At 41.2% G+C, this 19403-nt stretch overlaps 1 protein-coding gene across 1 annotated transcript in view; it reads right to left on the minus strand.

The window, feature by feature from the left end:
- LOC127637171 (PHD finger protein 21B-like) overlaps window positions 1-19403 on the minus strand; it is a 78917-nt gene that overhangs the window by 8751 nt on the left and 50763 nt on the right. Inside the window, exons 3-11 of the mRNA XM_052118100.1 lie at window positions 17875-17967; window positions 17168-17515; window positions 14457-14585; window positions 11681-11732; window positions 10148-10224; window positions 9196-9250; window positions 8511-8533; window positions 2888-3043; window positions 2721-2787 (exon numbers count right to left, since the gene is read on the minus strand). Of these exons, the coding sequence (XP_051974060.1) occupies window positions 2721-2787; window positions 2888-3043; window positions 8511-8533; window positions 9196-9250; window positions 10148-10224; window positions 11681-11732; window positions 14457-14585; window positions 17168-17515; window positions 17875-17967 (1000 nt within the window). The remainder of the gene's footprint in view (window positions 1-2720; window positions 2788-2887; window positions 3044-8510; window positions 8534-9195; window positions 9251-10147; window positions 10225-11680; window positions 11733-14456; window positions 14586-17167; window positions 17516-17874; window positions 17968-19403) is intronic.

Raw genomic sequence — 19403 nt, forward strand, 5'->3', positions numbered from 1 at the left:
CCTAGCAACCAGATGTGGTTACCCTAGCAACCAAGTAACAAATCACATATCTCTGCACCAGATAATCGTAGAGACTTCTGGGTTGATTTATTTCAATCAGGATGTCAATGAGACTTGATAAATATCACTATGGTAACTGCCTAGCAACCACATTGGGTTACCCTAGCAACCGAGTAACAAATCACATATCTCTGGACCAGAAAATCGTAGAGACTTCTGGGTTGGTTTATTTCAATCAGGATGTCAAGAAGACTTGATAAGTATCACTATGGTGACTGCCTAACAACCAGATGGGGTTACCCTAGCAACCGAGTAACAAATTACATATCTCTGCACCAGAAAATCAGAGAGACTTCTGGGTTGATTTATTTCAATCAGGATGGCAAGGAGACTTGATAAGTATCACTATGGTAACTGCCTAGCAACCACATGGGGTTACCTTAGCAACCGAGTAACAAATCACATATCTCTGCATCAGAAAACGTAGAGACTTCCGGATTGACTTATTTCAATCAGGATGGCAAGGACACTTCATTAGTATCACTATGGTAACTGCCTAGCAACCAGATGGGGTTACCCTAGCAACCGAGTAACAAATCACATATCTATGCACCAGAAAATCATAGAGACTTCTGGGTTGATTTATTTCAATCAGGATGTCAAGGAGACTTGATAAGTATCACTATGGTAACTGCCTAGCAACCAAATTGGGTTACCCTAGCAACTGAGTATCAAATCACATATCTCTGGACCAGAAAATCGTAGAGACTTCTGGGTTGGTTTATTTCAATCAGGATGTCAAGAACACTTGATAAGTATCACTATGGTGACTGCCTAACAACCAGATGGGGTTACCCTAGCAACCAAGTAACAAATCACATATCTCTGCAACAGAAAATCGTAGAGACGTCTGGGTTGATTTATTTCAATCAGGATGGCAAGAAGACTTGATAAGTATCACTATGGTAACTGCCTAGCAACCATATGGGGTTACCCTAGCAACCGAGTAACAAATCACATATCTCTGCAACAGAACAACATAAAGACTAAAGACTCAATCAATCAATCCATCCATCCATCCATCCATCCATCTATCTATCTATCTATCTATCTATCCATCTATCTATCTATCTATCTGAGGGTCAATATCTATCTATCTATCTGTCTCTCCGTCTGTCTGTTGTCTATCTATCTATCTGAGGGTCAATGTCTATCTATCTATCTATCTATCTATCTATCTATCTATCTATCTATCTATCGATCTATCTATCTATCTGAGGGTAAATATCTATCTATCTATCTCTCTATCTATCTGAGTGTCTGTCTGTCTATCTATCTATCTAGCAACTAAGTTAAACTTTAAACTACTTTAAACTAATTTAAACTAAACTAATTTAAACTATAAACTTCTTTAAACTATAAACTACTTTAAACTAATTTAAACTTCAAACTAATTTAAACTATAAACAAATTTAAAATTCAAACTACTTTAAACTTCTTGAAACTTTCTGGTCCAAACTTTCACAAGCCAACTTAAAGTTTGTCTCGACGAACTTTTTTTTCTAGTTATTTTTATGTTTTTAAGATATCATGTTCATTTGTTAATTAGTTTTTTTTTTAAATATATCTGCCTATTTTGTATTTTAGATTTTTATTACTACTATTGTTATATTATTATCTACATGTATGATTGATTATTGTGGGGAAAAGTTATGACTTTAACTGTCTGGAACATTTTGTTAATGCTTTGGAAAAGTTTATAAATGAATATAAAAAAAACATTTTACTCAATTGACAGAACTAGAATTTTTCTTTCTCAAAGTCTCTGTTTCGCCACGAGGACAGCATGACGTACAGTGTGAATCAGATGAATCACTTTCACTGCGTAGTGTGTTTGACAATAGGGGTGCGTTCCAATCAGAACTCATCATTCCTATGCCCTGTTTCCCTCAAACACTTCCACAGTGAGAGTTCCAGAAGGTTAAAAGGTGTGGGGATCCAAATGAACGGACATTCAGAATAGACTTTTAAAGTTATTTTTATTGAGAATTCAGTTTGAACCGATCCTACAGCATGACTGCCATTTTTGTTTTCTCTTTGAAGGGCCCTACGCTGGCATAGGTGTGTTACACTTTATGTAGTGCTGCGAACACCAATCGGTGCCTGGTTTGATGCATGCATGTCCGACCTTCATCACCGCCACTGCTGCATCACCATGACACACAACGAGAGCAAAGCGAGACCAGACGCCTGCATCAACCACTGCTGTTACCCCAAAACTGCTGCACACGCTCTGATGACAACACGGCTTATTCGTGATTGGACAGACTCTCTGATGTCAATGTTGTGTGTTATATTCAAGCACCTTCAGTTCTGCTGACTCACACAAATCCATGTTTTATCATATTAAATATGTCTTAATTCAGAAGTACTGACTGATTTCAATAATATAGTAGGCTGTTTTCTTCAGCACATAACCTATTCAGATAAATAGTGTTTCTGGGTATTACATGTTCAACTGCAATATCTGTCAGACTCGACGGCTCTCTCTTCAACTCTTCAACTTTCCTGCAACAACCGTTCTTCAATAGGAGAGGTGCAGCTGAAGTCAAACACAACTATCATCACGTGACCGCATCATCACGATTGCATCTTAGCACGATCACAATCTTCCGATTATATTTCTGTATGATCACATCGTTATGTGTTTGACTGCTCACCTGTTTTATGTGTAACATACGACTGCATGAACTTCTGTGGCCAAGACAAATTCTCTTTGTTCAAAACCTTCAAAAGACAAAAAGAAAGAAGATGAGCAGCTTTCTCTCATTACAGGTTCACAAGCACGTATGGGTTGTGTTTTCTTGAAGCGTGTACATTGACATACTTTCTTGTGGCACTTGGGGCACATCCACATGCCCCTGATGGCAGTTTTGAGAGGTGGGTTCAGGCAGTCGGGGTGGTAGGCTCGAGTGCAGGTGTGACAGGGCTGAAGACCACCTTCCTGCTTACACACTGCACAGTGATCATCATGCTGCAACTCCTGCATCACACACACACATATTCAGATAAACACCATGTTGACAGTGCTGCGATGTAAATGTATGAAACAAATGGGTTCGTACAAGATTGCATTACAATAACACACAGTGAGAAACTCAAGTATCGTGAGATGTATTTTTAAATGTAGCCTGTTAACATGGAAGACGATGTGAAATAATTTACTCACATAATGACAACATTTCACAACTCTGATTTTGAGTTACAATCGATCATACATGAATTCAAAATATGAAATCAATCATTAGCAAACACTCTGAACCCTTCCTCTAGCAGAAGTATATGTTTTAAACCGCACAGCTGAAAGAAGTACAGCACCCTTCTCAAGTTTGGAAACACTACGCAATTTATGGTTGAGAAAGAAAACGATCATTTTATTAATAAGAATATTTTCAATTGATCAAGAATTGCAAAATGACTCTCTGCTGTACAGCACAACCATTTGAAACGAATCGGTTACCTAACGTAATCTCGGTTCTCTCTAGATGAGGGAACAAGTATTGCGTAAGCTAGCTTACGCTACGGGAAAGATTCATCTTTTCTGAGATATTGAAGCCAAAAAATTATCCTTAATTTTGTATCCATTGTCAACGCAGTGCAGCAGCTGCATACCTTGAGCGGGCTAGCTAGCGAGCTCATTGGTTGCTCTGCGGCAACTGCTGCAGCCTATAGACGAACTTGAGTGAACTCGCGTCCAATGACAGGCTCAGCGCCATCACTGTATCAAAGCCCGCCAGAATGGGCGTGGCTAGAGTGCATATAAGCGTAAGTTCAGTAGGCTGGAACCCTGGTTTTCATTGAATGAAGCGTAAAATCGCTCGTGGCGCGAGCACGGCCGGCTACGCAATACTCGTTCCCTCATCTAGAGAGAACCGAGGTTACGTTAGGGTAACTGATTCATTCTCTTACGAGAGGTTCTCTCGTATTGCGTAAGCTAGCTTACGCTACGGGAACCCATTGTCAACGCCGTGCGCGCCAAGCATCCACTGCATGAGCCCCGGGGGTGGGGGGACCCGGGGGAGCCCTTGTGAGTGGGGGAATAATATTTGGCTGGCAAGAGTGCGGGCCAGTGTGTGTGTAATACATAAGCACATAGTGGGAAGGGAAAGACAGAGCGGTGGTGCCGGTCTGTGTGGAATGTGTCCCGTCAGTGCAGCTCACCAGGGGAGCTGTAGCGTATTAAACCGCTAGTAGTTTTGCCTGCAGGGCGGGCACTTCCAGATCGTAAAATCTGACAAAGGTGGAGGGGGAAGCCCAGCCCGCTGCCACACATATGTCGTGAATGGAAATCCCGCTGGACCATGCCCACGAGGAGGCCATGCCTCTAGTGGAGTGAGCCCTAATGCCTAACGGGCATGGTAGGTCTTTTGACGCGTACGCGGCAGCAATAGCGTCCACTGTCCATCTAGACAGTGTCTGTTTCGAGGCGGCGAAACTTTTGGTGCACCCTCCAAACGAAACGAAAAGCTGCTCAGAGCGTCTGAAAGAGGCGGAGCGCGCAGTATACAATCTCAGTGCTCTGACTGGGCAAAGGAGTTCACGCGTTCGCTATCGGATGCTGGCAGCGCCGATAGGGAAATGATTTGTGCTCTGAAAGGAGTACCGATCACCTTGGGGACATAGCCGTGTCTAGGCTTTAAAATGACCTTGGAGTCACTTGGTCCAAACTCAAGACACGCAGCGCTGACAGACAGCGCGTGAAGGTCTCCCACACGTTTAACTGATGACAGGGCAGTTAGAAAAACGGTTTTGAGTGAAAGGTATTTCAAATCCACGGATTGAAGCGGTTCGAAAGGACGGGCTTTCATAGCTTCGAGAACTACGGAAAGATCCCAGACAGGAACCGATGGGGGGCGCGGGGGGGTTCATCCTTCTAGCTCCCCTGAGGAAGCGGATGACCAGCTCGTTTTTTCCCAGTGACTGGCCGTGCAGGGTTCAGCGAACGCTGCGACGGCCGCCACGTACACTTTGAGCATGGATGGGGATCTGCCCTTATCCAGCAGCTCTTGTAAAAACACGAGCAGCGACGACACCCCACATGTCCGTGGGTCCAGGTCTCTGTCGGTGCACCATTTTGAAAACAAAGACCATTTGGACGCATAGAGTCTTCTCGTGGAAGGGGCTCTAGCATGTATAATAGTGTTTATTACTCCTTCTGGCAAAGCGACGGGTAGTCGATGATCACCCACGCGTGCAGCGCCCAGTGCTCTGGGTGGGGATGCCAGATCGTGCCGCGAGCTTGAGAGAGGAGATCTGCTCTCACTGGAATGGGCCACGGGGCTGTCAGCGACAGCTGCGTAAGCTCCGGGAACCATGTCTGATTTTCCCAGCGTGGGGCTATGAGGAGCACCAAGTGACGCGTTTCCCTGATCCTCTGCATTACCTGTGGCAATAGCGAGACGGGAGGGAAGGCGTAAAGCGGGCGGCTGGGCCAGTCCTGGGCCAGCGCGTCCTCGCTTTTCGAGAAAAATACTGGGCAGTGAGAGTTCTCTTCTGACGCAAAGATGTCTATCTCTGCTCTGCCGAATATGCTCCATAACTTCTGGAATGTTTGAGCATGCAGGGACCATTCCCCTGGGGAAATATTGTCTCTGGACAGTCTGTCTGGGCCGTCGTTCAGGTGGCCTGGCACGTGCATCGCCCTCAGCGGCGCGAGGTGGCACTGGGACCAACTCAGTATGCGTTTTGTCAGATGGAAGAGGTTCCTGGATCTGACACCGCCCTGACGGTTTAGATAGGATACCACAGATCTGTTGTCCGAACGGACCAGGAAGTGGTGACCCTGAATGACCGGGAGGAAGCGCACGCAGCGTACTCGACCGCTATCATTTCCAGACAATTTATGTGAAGGAGCTTTTCCTGAACTGACCATAGGCCAGAAACCGGAGAGCCCTCGCAGACCGCGCCCCAACCCGTGTTGGACGCGTCTGTCGAGATGACTTTTCGGCGAGATACAGCTCCCATCGTCACTCCCCGCTGATACCATTCGGCCACTGCCCAGGGCTGCAGAGCTGAGATACAGGTCTGAGTCACTCTGATCGGCTGGCGGCCCGTGGCCCAAGCCCGGCGAGACGCGCGGGTGTTTAGCCAATGCTGATGGGGGCGTATGGCATGCACAGTAAACCCAGCTGAAGTACTGCTGCGGCTGAGGCCATGTAACCTAGCATTCTCTGAAATTTTTTCAGAGGCGTGAGGCTGTTCATCTGAAAGGACGCGGCTAGTCGCTGAACACGGCGCGCGCTGTGTAGATAAGCGAGCCGTCATCGCAATGGAGTCTAGTTCTATTCCAAGGAAGGAAATTGCCTGACTGGGCTGTAGTGAGCTCTTGGTCCAATTGACTGCAAGACCCAAACTGTTCAGATGACTGAGGAGAACTGTCCTGTGAGACAGAAGCTCCGTATGTGACTGTGCCAAAATCAGCCAATCGTCCAAATAGCTGAAGAGGCTTGTGCAGGAGGCAGGTCACGTGGGCGGCCTGCAGAGGAGCTAGCGTGACGAGGCAGAAAGAGATTCATGGCTTGGGTGGCTTTCTGGACTTCCGAGAAACGGTCAACAATGCCACTCACCGCGGAACCGAAGAGACCGGACGGAGAGAGCGGCGCGTTGAGGAACGTGGAGCATTCAGCTTCTCCCATGTCGGCTAGCGTTAGCCATAGGTGTCTCTCGGTCACAGTCAGCGCGGCCATGCACTTCCCTAGGGCTTGAGCTGCAGCTTTGGTGGCGCGAAGGGCGAGATCCGTCGTGCTCCTTAGATCTGAAACAGCCTCTGGGTGCCTGCCTTTCTCATCCCACTCTCGAAGAAGGTCCACTTGGAGGATCCGTAAAACGGCCATGGAATGCAGAGCAGATGCGGCTTGGCCGGCGGCGGCATAAGCGCGGAAAAGCGAGGCTCGAGGGAGAGGCTCCGGCAACGTAGTCGCTTCTAACACCGGTTCCGGCAGCCTTTGGGAGCGGCGCTTCTTTCTGCGCGGCGAAACGAAAGGCGGCGCGGCGGCTTCGGTTTTGAGTGCTTCGAGTCGAGCCCGCAGGGTCGACATCGGAAGCTCCTTGCAGAGGTCGCATCTGCCATCAGCGAGGGCGAGCTCTGCATGTTCCAGTCCCAGGCAGAGAGCGCAGATGAGGTGGCGGTCTCCGGCGCTGAGAGGGGCGCGGCATGAGGCGCAGGTGGTGCGAGGCATCTTTAAAAAGACGCTCGTTGCTCTTTTGTGAAGTTCGCTGAGGAACTAGCTTGCTCTAAAAAGGATACGTCGCCGGATGGCGTAGCTCGCAGGATGGCTGAAGGTGGTGAAGATGGCCGGCTTCTTCGAGCGCTGTCCAAGCTTGCTAGATGCCCCTCGAACGGCGACGCGGCTTCTGCAGTTCAGAGATGCGAAGAGCTTCGCTGAATAGATGAAAATCAGGGTTCCAGCCTACGAACTTACGCTTATATGCACTCTAGCCACGCCCATTCTGGCGGGCTTTGATACAGTGACGCGTGGGCGCCTGTCATTGGACGCGAGTTCACTCAAGTTCGTCTATAGGCTGCAGCAGTTGCCGCAGAGCAACCAATGAGCTCGCTAGCTAGCCCGCTCAAGGTATGCAGCTGCTGCACTGCGTTGACAATGGATACAAAATTAAGGATAATTTTTTGGCTTCAATATCTCAGAAAAGATGAATCTTTCCCGTAGCGTAAGCTAGCTTACGCAATACGAGAGAACCTCTCGTAAGAGAACTGTTCTTCTAACAAAATAATGGACTTTGTGGAATAATGACTTTGGGCTTTGATTTTAAAGTGCAATTTTAATTCATTATGTCAATGCAAATATAAAAGCATTATTTCATACACTATTAATAATTTGCTAAACTAATGTTTAAGGTATTGTTCTTGATCTATTTAATGCATTCGAGCTGAAGAAAAGAATCCATTTCTTTTCAGAACAAATATGTCTTGTTTCCAAACTATATTTGTGTATATTTTTGAAATGAAAAACCTATTATGTAAAAATCTCAACATTTCAAAATATATTACAAAATGTAAATCAGAGGAAAAAATTTTTATTATCAATCTACTGTTTAGATATACATGCAAATGTGCGTAGAGTATAATAATACAAACAGTGGGAATAAGCTCCTACCCTCACTGAAATGTATATATATATATATATATACACACAAAAACGGGTTCAAAAACATATTCAAAACACATTTATATTAATATATATTTAATTTACAGTATACATAAATATATATATATATATATATATATATATATATATATATATATATATATATATATAGAATTGATTTTGGTCGTATGGGTTCAAACACACACACACACACACACACACACACACACACACACACACACACACACACACACACGCCACACACACACACACACACACACACACACACACACACACACACACACACACACACACACACACAGTGATGTTAGAGTATAGATGTACCTTCCAGCACAGCTCGTCAGAGTCTAGCGTGAGTGAAAGCAGACAGCAGGTTAGTAGGCATCACAATTATTGATTTATTAGTAATTATGGCTAATCAACAGTACTGCTGTGTGTAAAGCAGGTTAAAGCAGTGAGTGTTTGGCTTTATATTCAACACTACATTTCAAAGAAATCACTGGTTAAACAAGAAATATACACACATGAGTAAAACAGTGTGCAAACAACAAGAAGAGAAGAAATGATAATTTAAGGGGATTTTGTAGAAGTCAACTCAGTTTCAAGATTCAAATTCATTTTCACTTCAATCCCACATAAAATATTCTAAATGTCACTGAATTAGATTTCAAGTCATTTATTTGAAAGAAAGATGACACAAGCATACTTTGTTAAATTTGACATGTTAAAACAATCGTGTTGTGATACTTAATGTAATGAACTCAGAACAGTTAGTTAGAAGTTAGTTCTGAGAAAAGCTCCAGCTTCATATGTTTGCAGATGACACTTGCTTTATTATTCTGTCTCAATGCAATGTTTAGGACATTTTATTTGTCACTAATGTGTCCAAATACTTTTTAGGCCACTGCATATTCATTCTGATTGATCTAACATGTTTGTGTATGATCCCATGCATTATCTTTCTGATGAACCATTGCAACATCTTGACAAAAGCAAACATATATATTACCTCTTGCTGACAGAAACATAGCACCATTCAGGTAATTTGTTGCAAGTCGTTTCCGCTGTAAAATAAGAAACAAGAAGTTTACAGATAAGTGAGTGTTATTTATATGATATAAAAGAAAATATAAAGGAATAATTCATATCTGAAGCCACACATACAGCCTTTTTTGTGAAGTTAACAGTTTGTCTGTTTAGAGATAATGTGTGGCTAGGACACACGGTCGACATGAAGGCAAATTAGTTTCAGCTATTTGCTGTTTTAAGAAGTTTAACATTGTCAGAAAAGTTCCATATTGATGTCATGATAGAACAAAGGCTTAACATTAATGGCTTGAGCATGTATGAGGTTAACGACATAAGAAGTCTGCTTTCAAAGAGATTAAGCAAATCACAAAGTTCTGAAGAATCTGATGCAATTACTCCACACAGTTTAGCTTTCAGCCTGAGGCGGGAGTCAATAATTGTGATTATCTTGTTATCAAAGTAGAAGCCTAATGATTTTAAGTTCTGTCATGAAACTCTACATGGTGTAAGTGCAAGCTGATATGTCCATGGACATGTAATCTGTTAGCCATCCAACTTGCATACTCCATCTTTCTAGTTCTCTCTGAAACCCTCCTCCGCTCCAGCACCACCTGCCTAAATCTACTTCAGTATGTCTAATTCTGCAGCAGCATGTTTCACATGCTCAACATAGTATGCCTGCTTATGTTCTAGCAGTAGCAATACTCTGCAGAAGCAGTGTAGCAGATCTAGTCCACAAAATCCAAATTCTATCAACTTCATATCCATGACTATCCTAACATATCCATATGAACACAGTAAATGTATAATGAGAATTGTCATGACTGAACTATATTTCTGGCACAGCAGTTTAAAGGTAATTTCCGGAAAATTACATCAAATTGTTTTAAGCATGTTTCATGTGTGAAAGTGGTAATGATGGTCAGACAGACCTCTGGTTCAAACAGTCCGCTGTACGCTGGATTTGCAGTACTGCGTCTTTTCCTCTCCAGTCTTTTACTCTGGATCTCTGACATAAAGAAAGACGAACAAATGGTGAAAATATGTTTATGTCATGGATCATTAAAAACTACAAAAACTAGAGATTTCTGTTAATATGGTCATCAGCTTTGAGCACAATTCATAATTTAAAGATTGGCACCCTTTAAAATTGTGAATCAGAGAAATTAAAAATATTATAATAAATAAATCAAAACTGTTCTTGATCGTAGGTCTTCTGAGATCTCTTTTATGTGGACATGGTCCACGTCAGCAGATGCTTCTTGTGAATGGCAAACTCAAAATGTTTGAGTGCTTTTTATAAGTCAAAGTAGCTCTAACCCACACCTCCTATCTCATTTCATTATTTAAATCCCAGGTTTGCCAAATCCTGACTCTAATTAGATTTAGTTGACATCATCAGCCTAGGGGTTCACATACTTTTTCCACCCGACACAGTGAATGTTTGAATGATGTATTAAATATGTACAAGAACAATAATTTGTGTGTTATTAGTAAAACAGATTGTGTTTGTTCATTATTGTAACTTAGAAGATCAAATCAGATGTTAAGACAAATGTACACAAAAGCAGGTCATTCCAAAGGGTTCACATACTTTTTTCTTTTATAAAGTACTGTGCAAAAGTCTTAGGCATATAAGATGTTTCACAAAAGCATGTGTCTTAAGATGGTTATTTATATCTTCAGCTTTAGTGTGTCAATAGAAAACATTTTAGACTCTCAAACATTCCTTTTACAAATAAAAATGATTAGAATAGAAGAACAGGGAGCCCTGCAGCAGATGTCATGGCCGCCACAGAACATTGAGTCAGTGTGAGATTATTTAAAGAAACAGGAGTCATTGACACAGCCGATGCAGATAAAGAACTGTGGTGAATTCTCCAAGAAGTTTGAAACATCTGATCTGCCAACAACCGAGAGAAACTGTGTGCAGGTGTATCTCAGAGAATTGGGGCTGTTTTAAAGGCAAAGGTGGTCACACTGAATATTGATTTAGCTTTTTTTATGTTTACTGGACTTTGTATGATGTTAAGTGATAAAACTTATTTATGGCATTATTTTTGAAGACATCCTCAATATACAAAATTTTGCACAACACTGATATATATATATATATATATATATATATAATAAAATATTCTAGGTGACAATTAATTCATTAATTATTAATATAATCAAATGTTTCTTGAAATATTCCATATGCTGATTGTATGATAACATATTGAGGGGTAATCCATACTGACAAATGAAATGTGCTATAAAAACTACACTTGAAGCAGCAATATTTCATTTGTATTATTTTCTCAAATTCTAAATAAAATTATAATTCAGTATGCTGTTTGCAGGAATTCAGATTTCAAAAAGGAATTCTTGTTCAATTCTGAATACTGCACAATTCTGAATACTGTTGTTCATTAAATATCTTATTCAAAATGAAGCAGAGAGGATCAAAATGCCCAACTCACCCTCCAGGTGTTCTGTAGTGACCAGACCAAGAGCAACCATGAAGGCAATTTTCTGGAAGACAGAGAAAGATCAATTAGTCAGTGACTGAACTCTGCCAGTGATTTGAATGTATTAAGGCAGCTGAAGCATTGCTAGTTAAAACTATTCAAACAGCAGTTTGTTCATGCACTTTCTATTAGCTCATTTTTATTGAAAAACTACATTGAGTATTTGTGCTTTAAAATATAACTGGTCACATCGAAGGACCATTTAAAAGATTACTAAAAATGGTGGAAATAATTTTAAGAAATGGTGAACAATAACATCATCTAAATTATTCCTAAGCTCATTCTAGACATTAAGAAAACTTTTGTGTTTTTTCCTGCTTCCCTCTCCACCCATACTTTAAGGAACACCTTTTATAGAACCATTTTTATTTACACTTCACATATGAACAGGTAGGAAATGAGGTTTTGCCCCAAGTGAAGGAGTTCAAGTACCTCGGGGTCTTGTTCACGAGTGAGGGGACAATGGAGCGGGAGGTTGGCCGGAGAATCGGGGCAGCGGGGGCGGTATTGCACTCGCTCTATCACACCGTTGTCACGAAAAGAGAGCTGAGCTGAAAGGCAAAGCTCTCGATCTACCGGTCAATTTTTGTTCCTACTCTCACCTATGGTCATGAAGGCTGGGTCATGACCGAAAGAACTAGGTTGCGAGTACAAGCGGCCGAAATGGGCTTCCTCAGAAGCCCATTTCCGGGCTTCTCCCTTAGAGATAGGGTGAGGAGCTCAGTCATCCGTGAGGAGCTCAGAGTAGAGACGCTGCTCCTTTGCATCGAAAGGAGTCAGTTGAGGTGGTTTGGGCATCTGGTAAGGATGCCCCCTGTGCGCATCCCTAGGGAGGTGTTTCAGGCACGTCCAGCTGGGAGGAGGCCTTGGGGAAGACCCAGGATTAGGTAGAGAGATTACATCTCCACACTGGCCTGGGAACGCCTCGGGGTCCCCCAGTCAGAGCTGGTTAATGTGGCTCAGGATAGGGAAGTTTGGGGCACCCTGCTGGAGCAGCTGCCCCCGCGACCCGACTTCGGATAAGCGGTTGAAGATGGATGGATGGATATGAACACTTGTATGTATATGTTTATGTACACACATAAGGATGTATTATGTTAGAGCAGAAACATAAACTGGAGTAGTTCATCCAACTGATAAACCCTACGGTACAACCAAGTTTAGTTTCATTAATCTATAATTAAACAGCTCCTGATTATTTTATACTGTTTTTATTTTCTCCCCTTTACTCCCCAATCTGGAATTCCCAATTCCCAATGCGCTCCTCGTGGTGGCGTAGTGACTCGCCTCAATCCAGGTGGCAGAGAACGAATCTCAGATGCCTCCTCGTCTGAGACCGTTAATCCACGAATCTTATCATGTGGCTTGTTGAGCACGTTACCGTGGAGACGTAGCATGTGTGGAGGCTTCACACTATTCTCCGCGGCGTCCACGCACAACTCACCACATGCCCCACCGAGAGCGAGAACCACATTATAGCGACCACGAGGAGGTTACCCCATGTGACTCTACCCTCCCTAGCAACCGGGCCAATTTGGTTGCTAAGGAGACCTGACTGGAGTCACTCAGCACGCCCAGAATTCAAACTCACGACTCCAGGTGTGATAGTCAGCGTCAATACTCGCTGAGATACACAGGTGAAGTGAAATAATTTTTGAAGTGTCTCGAACGGTTTCTTGCTTTTTGTGCAAATCAACAACACACTCGTCATCGCTGTTTCAGCTGGTAGAGATGCATTCTGTGTATTGATCTGCTCGCTATAGAATCATTTACTCATTCCTTTATGCTGTCGAGAGCTATGCGCGCCAGGCTGTGCCAGGCAAAACTATACCCTTTATCCGTTTAAGATTTAGAACATTTTACTGACCAATCAAGTAGCGCTGTTCTTGTGAAAATGAATGTGTCATTTATGTTATGTTTTTAAGGTTAATTTCACTCATTTAATTAGTAATAAGTGTTTCCATTAATTATTTAATTTGACATATATTAAAATGTAGTCATGGCAGTTTGTCTGAAAGAATCCATCACGTTCGGATGTCTTACACATGATTAACGCATGATTAACGCATGATTTACGAATGATTTACGCATGATTAACGCATGATTAACGCATGATTTATGAATGATTTACGCATGATTTACGCATTATTTACGCATTAATTACGCATGAGTTACGCATGATTTACGCATGATTTACACATGATTTACGCATGATTTACGCATTATTTACGCATTATTTACGCATGAGTTACGCATGATTTACGCATGATTTACGCATGATTTACGCATTATTTACACATTATTTACGCATGAGTTACGCATGATTTACGCATGATTTACGCATGATTTACGCATTATTTACACATTATTTACGCATGAGTTACGCATGATTTACGCATGATTTACGCATGATTTACGCATGATTTACGCATGATTTACACATGATTTACACATGATTTACGCATTATTTACACATGATTTACACATGGTCGGGAGCAGGTTTACATTTTGTTCCTACCAACTAAGGCTTTGAAAATACTAAAACGTTCATGAATCTGAACATTTAAGTCAGACCAGCTTTACGAACAATTTACACAAACGTTTGTTCTGGCAGGGCAAGTAAACTCCTGGCCTGACTGGTACATACAAGTACTGCCCCAACTGGGCAAGAAGAAAGAAGACTTTTTGTTGAGCTCTGAATGTGGATCAAGACTAGACTTCACTGTACCTCTGGATCCTCCTCTTTCTTTTTGGCTGGAGTCGAGGGATCAGGACTTGGCTCCTTTACAGGACTGTCAGTTTGTGAGGCTGGAGAACTTCTTGAGATACTGGGAATCTGTGGCTGAATGATTATAACCTGAAATAACACATTAAACTGCATTAAATAATCAGATGACAATCTCAACTTGACGGTATTAAAATATATCTGATCATATTAGAGTCAAAACTCTGGCCGTTAAAGACAAAATACAATTCAGCTAATAGATAAAAACATGTTTCATATTGAGTGCATCCTCTAAGACCATGTTTACACCTGGTATGAAGACGCATCAGGTGATCCGATCACATGTGGTCATGTGAGACACATCGCTGTTTACACCTGGCTCCTCAAATGTGTCTCCTGTGACCACTTGTCTTTGGTTTTTAAGGGGAGGGTCTCGAAATATATCAAACACTATCTCAATGTGTTACTGCATGATATGATGATAAACCACAAATAAAATGATAAAAGACTAAATCTGGTGATCAGTTCACATGTGGTCAGGTGAGAAATATGAATGTTTACACCTGCTAACTTAAATGCGTCTCCTGTGAGCACTTGTGTTCTGATTTGGTTTCATGATGACATACATCAATCACTATGTCAGTGTGTTACTGCATGATAATACAGCGCAACGAAGTGAGATATTTAATCTCAGCACAACGCAACATCTCAAGCAGAATTATCTGTTGTTTTCGTGTATTACCTGTATTAAAGGAGCTGCAGGTGTTCGTGCTTGTCATCTGTCTTGATTTTAGATACACTAAAGAAGATCTGTGACGCTCTCGTGATTCTGTATGTATATGCTTTTTTATATTTTCCAATCGGATGGTTATTATCTTTTAAAGGCAAAGTATGTGGTTTCTGTGATCCGATTACGAAACGTTTTCGACCCCATTTAGACCTTAATTTAGGGGTGACCACATATGATCGGATCACCCAAAACGCATCTCAATACCAGGTGGAAACAGGGTCAAAGCGCAAAATAAAACATTGCACTGTTTTTCTGATGCATTTGAACTGTAATCTAACCACATATGTGATATTATTTTAGAAATAGCTGATCTTCAGATGAGTGTGCTTCTCATCTGTCACTGCATGTCAAGATACGACACGCTTTTTACATTTTCGCTTTTTACATTCGCTATTTACATTTTCGCTTTTTACATTCACTTTTTACATTTTCGTGTACATAATGTGGTCTTTGTGATCCGATCACAAAATGTTTTGGACCCTGTTTACACAAGACTAAAGTCCAGCCATGTAACTATGTGGTGCAAACTGTTAGCCAATGGACTCGCTCACATGTGACATGTTGTAGCAATTGGCTTGCATGGTTTAAGATGATTGGTCCAGTGACATGTAATCTGGTAGCCAATCAGCTTGTGTCTTTCTCATTGTCTAACATTTAAATAGCTCAGTTTTGCAGATTATCCAGTTTTACAGCAGCGCTCTGCGTGTGTTTTTCTCTGAAACCCACCTCCTCCCCAGCTCCAATTGTCTAGATCTGCTACATGGGGATTCTAGATATGTCTGTTTGTGCAGCAGTATGTCCACATGCTTAACTCAGTACTTGCTCTGCAGCAGAGGAGTAGCTGATCTAGTCCACCAAGACCAATATCATGTCAACATGTCATACCCACATTACATGCTAAATCTTTCCGATAGTTGGCATGACTGAACTGTATAGTATACACATTTTAAAACAAGCTGTAAACGGGGTCTTAGTTACACATGGTTAAAGAAATTAAGGTATGATTTTCTATAAAACTGCTATGAAACAATGTGTATTGTGAAAAGCACTGTACAAATAAAAATGACAATGAATATTAAAGATTAAAGGAGCAATATGTTTTATTTGACATTAAGCGTTTAAAATGGGTACTGCTGTCCAAATTCAAAATATTGGAGAGAGTTGTCTCCCCCGCCCACTCCTCCTCAGACTCGAAGCACACGCGGGTTGCCAGGTTGAGGACACGCAACAGGAATGAGCAAACTGACAATCGCCAGCAACGAGCCTTACACTTTAAGTTGATTCCCTACTACGTTTGCCATATCTTTATTTTTTGCAAATTATAAACCAGCTCATGTGGATTTTTTATGAATCTGTCAATGTTAGCTAGATGTATTTTTGGCTTCCATGGCTGCAGTGCGCTGTGTTTGCCCGATAACTTGTTTTAAATCTAGCAACCCGGGGTGTCGAAATACTACTGGGAAATGGGCAGTGGGCGGGATCACACAGGCCAAAGCACAAACAGAAATTCCGGCCGGGACCAGACATTTCAAAGTAGAATATACTGACTGTAGCATTGTTTTTGGAGAAGCCAGAATTTCAATTTAGCATGTTTCCTAAATCTCTGATAACATATTATGATAATATTATGCTTTAGTACTGTAAATATATTACATATTGCACCTTTAACCTTTAAGTTACTCAGAAGTTACTTGAAAATGAGGCCAAACATTATTGTTGTTACATGTTACATACATTTTTGACTAAAAATGTAAGATTACAGTAACTAATGACTTTTTCATCAGATTACACCAACATGTGTAGAGAAGGCCAATGTGACACTCAATGAATTCAACACTGATTTATTATCCAGTTGAGCAGTGTTATTTTTGTTATTTTGAGTGTTTATTGGGAAAGTTGAGTAGGTGATGAGAGATATTCTGACCTTGCTGTCTGGACTAAAGATCAGCGGTTGAACTTGAATTGCTTCAGTGACTCCTGACACCCCGTGTGCCGTGGGTGAGGCTGCTGAGATGATAGCGTACGCCACACCGGCACTGGCGGAGGTGCTGGATGCACCAGGCATGGACAGGGGTGGTGAGGAGCTGTCCTCTTGCGTGTTGGGCAGTCTGTCGTGGCTGACGGTGCTGTTGGCAGTGGGCAGAGATGCGCCCTGGCTCTTGGGACTGACCACAGCCCTGCCCTGCGACACGCTCCACATCTGACTCGACTGCTGCATATCGCTGCATGGGCTGAGAGGAAGGCTGTCTGGAATGAGGGTCTTTGGCCTGACCTGAAGACACATGAACCATTGGTTTAGTCCTTCGGGAGATACCAGCACTAGATAAGACTTGTCGACGGGTAAAATGATTTTAATACTTCAATGAAAACAGTGGTCTGTATATGGCAATTCATTTTTATTTTAATCATTTTTCATTCATTCAATTCAATTAATTCATGAAGATTTGTTAGTTGTATTTTCTATTAAATGAAAACAAAAGCCATTTCCCAATTGTATTAAATATAGCTATTGTTATTATTATTTTGTTTGTCTTCCCTTTGCAACATGGAAATAAATGTAAATAATATGGCACTTTAAGACATGTATCTGAATGTAAAACATCGAAGCATTTATTCAGTGTATTGCACTACCTGAGGTAGCACGCTGTCTGAGTGTCCGGCGAGTCGCTGTAGTGAGCTGACATGAGGCACCTTGATAGGGATCGCTGTGAGTGCCCCAAACATCTGTTTGAAGAGAGAGATTCATTTATTAATAATTATCTGCTCAAACAAAACATATCAAAGATGACTTTCCTCTTGAGGGCCATGTGACAATGTTCCCCACACCTTTTGGTCAATTCATTTTTATGATTTTGTTTTCAAGACTTTTAACTTATATTTTAAAGCCATTGCACTCACAAAGAGCAATATTTGGACAATGAAATCTAAAATGACTGGTGTAAATGTTTATTGATGAAGGTTTTTTTTTATTTTGTAAACGATAATGAAGAAGTGACTAGAAATATGATATAAGCATCTAAAACAATAATAAAAATAAGTTCATTAAAACATACTGTTGAGGAAAATAAGACAAGAAAAATGCATTAAGATACAAATAATGCATTAAAAACATTTTATTTCCTATTTTTTCTTTGGTTGTTTGTTTTTTCTTCTCCATGTTTTAACAGAGTAAAATGTACTCAAATGAATGGATATGACATGATGAAATATTGGCTAAATTTAAAGGACATTTTTGTCAAAACACAATATTATGACTAAAATAAAGAAACTGTGTAAAACCTGACACTGAACTTAACTAGAAAACTGTAGATTAACAATAGAAATGTCCATTATTTATTTAAGATTCTAGTAACTTTTTTTTTTTTTTACAATTTTCATAACCTATGAACCCTGATAGGAAGATGTTGGAATATTTTTGGTCACTTTAATCCATGTATCCTTTCATTCATTCATGCAGTTTAGAATTAGATAAACTGACACAACTGTGAGAAACACAACTGAAACTCAAAGACCATGTCTGCAGCACGTCGCTGAATACAGGTGCTATGTATGCTTGACCATTCTTTCCAACGTAAGAAGCATGCTCTCTGAATATTTTTGGTTTCAAAGGGAAAACTTATCAATTAATTACTATGTAATGTGTGTCAGTGACAGTAAGAGTCAAATTACTAAATATTTGAGCACATAGCCGAATATGTATAATGTATGCAAATATCATGCCCAATACATCAACAACGCAATAGCATTTACTGTTTCAATATGTTTTTCCGTAATTAAACTGTAACAGAGTGATAATGTACAAAAATTTAATTTATTAGGTTCATAGTGACCACATCTGCCAATCTCCATAAAAGCATTACATAAGTATGGAGTGCCACAAGGCTCTGTATTAGGTCCTCTGCTTTTCTCCTTGCACATGCTTCCTTTAGGAGACATTATCAGCCAAATTAATTTTCCATGTTATGGAAATGTTCCATGTTATTTCGATAGCACTCAGCTATATACTGTATATAAACTCTCAAAGTTAGTAATGTGAATGAATGATTAGGGATTTGCACAGTAACTGTTTGTAATATCCAGATTACCGCGAGGGTTCATGAACAGTTATTCAGTTAAACAGAGGAATAAAGAGGAATAAAGGAAGTTTATTGCAATAGATA

This window comes from Xyrauchen texanus, chromosome 45 (genome assembly GCF_025860055.1).
Source record: "Xyrauchen texanus isolate HMW12.3.18 chromosome 45, RBS_HiC_50CHRs, whole genome shotgun sequence".
Taxonomy (NCBI): Eukaryota; Metazoa; Chordata; class Actinopteri; order Cypriniformes; family Catostomidae; genus Xyrauchen; species Xyrauchen texanus.